Raw genomic sequence first — 2,786 nt, forward strand, 5'->3', positions numbered from 1 at the left:
GATGCATCCTATCTCCATACCTTTTCAACCTATATGCAGAACAGATTATCCGGGAGGCTGGGCTCTATGAGGAGAAATGTGGGGTCAAGATTGGTGGAGATTGGTGGAACAGAAAACTACTTAAGTAAAAAAAGTTCAGATTTTAATTTTTTTTTTCCAGAGAGGGACTTGGATTTTAACTATTCAAAAAGAAGCAATGACCATGGATAGAAAGCTTTCAAAATCATTGATCCTAAATGCATTTCTGTTCAACTATTCATGAGAGTAACACACATTTGTGCCAGAACTCATGAATGTGGAGAGTAAGAAACGGGTTTCCTCTCAGCCTATGCCAGTTAATGGATTCTGCCTTAAATAGGAATGGGAATATTATTCAAGACTTGTGTTATGACCATGATAACCTATGCACTGCCCCCTGCAATACATTTGGGATTTAATAGTAAAAAATTCATCCTTAAAGATTACAGAGAACTTAAGACCTTTACAGATAAGAGTGTACAATTAAGTTTTTCATTATTTCTCTGCAGGTGATCTGATGGCACATAACAGCAACAATGTCTCTGAATTACTTTCATTTGAAAAACTGAGCACATATGTCATTCTGTCCACTCCACTCTATATATGTTAAACAGTCTTGACAGAACAAGAAAGACTGCTGAAAAAAGAACGAAGATTTGGTTCTTTTCTGGTTTAAGAGCACGTGACAGTAGATCAGGGCTCAAAGACGGAATGGTGCACAAATTCGTTAAAAACAGGATAGTATTTGTACTTAGTGCCATAAAACAAAGGGTAGATGTGGACAAATTTAAAGTTATAACTAGAAAAGGTGAATTGTTCAATAAGGTGCATTCAAATGACAACTTTTTAGCATACAGATAATCCTGCATTTCAGTTACAAGGAACCATTCTTAAGACCCACCAGGAGTTTTTAGGGTTTGTGGTACATCGTTTTATTGATAGAGTGCTGCAGTATGTCACTTGCTTATTTTAACCCATCTCTAAATTAACATGTACTGTTTCAACCCCAAGACAAATAAAGATTGGGTTTATGCAGATATTGTTAATATAAGGCAGTAACAATGAAAATGTAAAAAAAAAAAAGGCTTAAAAGAGAGAGACAGACATTTGGTCAGATTGATTCACAATGGAATCATATGCATGGAAATCTGGTGCAGAGAGTGGAGACACTGGTAATTTAGTAGAATGTCTAATACAATTGCTGGCACACTGATAAATGATGGCTGTTAAAGAAAGCAACACATTCTATTAGTAACACAGACTCCATAGCGGGTTATTTTCCCTCTCCTTAGTGATGGTTTTACATACCAAATCTGGTTTCAATCTGAAGGTCAGGGGCAAGGAGTACAGCATGGAGTATACGGTGGTGAGTACTGTGGACAGCCAAGACTGCTGCACCTCACGGCTTCTTGGAATGCGGTCAGTGGTATACTAGAAGGAAATGGGAAAAGAAACTGGGTCATTATCAAAGTTAAACATAGTAATAGTCAACATTCATAGAGGAAATACTTCTGGTTTTTTCATTATTTTAAAAAATTGTACTATGGTGAAAATACAGATAATAAAAGGTTGCTATTTAAGCCATATTTTTAGTGCACAATACAGTCACATAAATATCCTCACCATATTGTGCTACTATCACCATTTTCCATCTCCAAAAATTTTACAACAGCCGAACAGAAACTCAGTAAAACTCTCACGACATCTGACCCATGGTAACAACTGAGAAAATCTTTTGTCTCAATGCATTTGCCTATTTATTTCATATAAGTCGGATCATACAATACCTGTCCTTTTATACCTGATTACTTCATACAGCATGTTCTCAAGGTTTATTCAGGTCATAATCAGAGTTCTACTTCCCTTTATAGCTCCGTTGTATGTATGTACCACATTTTACTCATCCATTCATCTGTTCATGGATACTTGAGCAATTTCTATTTTTTGGATGTTGTAAATAGTATAAATAGCTTAACACGCTGATATAAAAAAGAGTTATTACCAATCAACATATAACAAAGTACCTAGTATCAAAACATGAACTGGCACTAGCCACTTTGAATGAGATAATGATATGATCTATTATGCTTTCTGAAACTGAGGAGGACCTGAGGCCATTTGCTGTAGAAGGTCAAGGACTATAGTCTTTAATATAGATTGAAGTTTAACATCAAGAAAACAAAGATTCTCACCACTGTGCCAGTTGGTAGTACCATGACAGAGGGAGAAGAGATTGAGATTGTTAACAGCTTCAGTTTGCTTGGCTCCACAGTCAACACTCTTGGTATCAGCAGCCAGGAAATCAAAGGATGAACTGCATTGGGAAAATCTGCTGTCAGGAATCTCTCCAGTGTACAGAAGAACAATGATGTCAGTCTACAGACTAAGTTGCACCTGATCCAGGTCTTGGTCTTTGCAATTATGTCTTTCTACTACAGCATCAGAGAGCTGGACAATGACTAAGGATGACAGAAGAATCATCAATGCCTTTGACTTGTGGTGCTGGAGAAGAGTAATGAACATACTATGGACTGCTAAGAGAATAAACAAGTCTGTTCTGGAGAGGGTGGAACCACGTTGTTCCTTGGGGGTAAGGATTTTGAAGCTTCATCTCACATACTTTGGGCACATGACCAGAAGGGACCAGTCCTTAAAGAAGGACATCATGCTTGAAAGGGTGGAGGGACAGCACAAGATAAAACAACCGTGGATGAAATGGATTGACTCAGTAACTGGGGTGTAATGTGGTTTTAAGATGTGTCAGAGAC

At 37.4% G+C, this 2,786-nt stretch overlaps 1 protein-coding gene across 1 annotated transcript in view; it reads right to left on the reverse strand.

The window, feature by feature from the left end:
* The window catches only part of ALG14 (ALG14, UDP-N-acetylglucosaminyltransferase subunit), a 187,482-nt gene that overhangs the window by 109,330 nt on the left and 75,366 nt on the right, over window positions 1–2,786 (reverse strand). The window contains exon 4 of the mRNA XM_006882491.1: window positions 1,327–1,449. Coding sequence (XP_006882553.1) covers window positions 1,327–1,449 — 123 coding nt within the window. The remainder of the gene's footprint in view (window positions 1–1,326; window positions 1,450–2,786) is intronic.

This window comes from Elephantulus edwardii, unplaced genomic scaffold (assembly GCF_000299155.1).
Source record: "Elephantulus edwardii isolate Elephantulus edwardi_28Jun2011 unplaced genomic scaffold, EleEdw1.0 scaffold00020, whole genome shotgun sequence".
Lineage (NCBI taxonomy): Eukaryota > Metazoa > Chordata > Mammalia > Macroscelidea > Macroscelididae > Elephantulus > Elephantulus edwardii.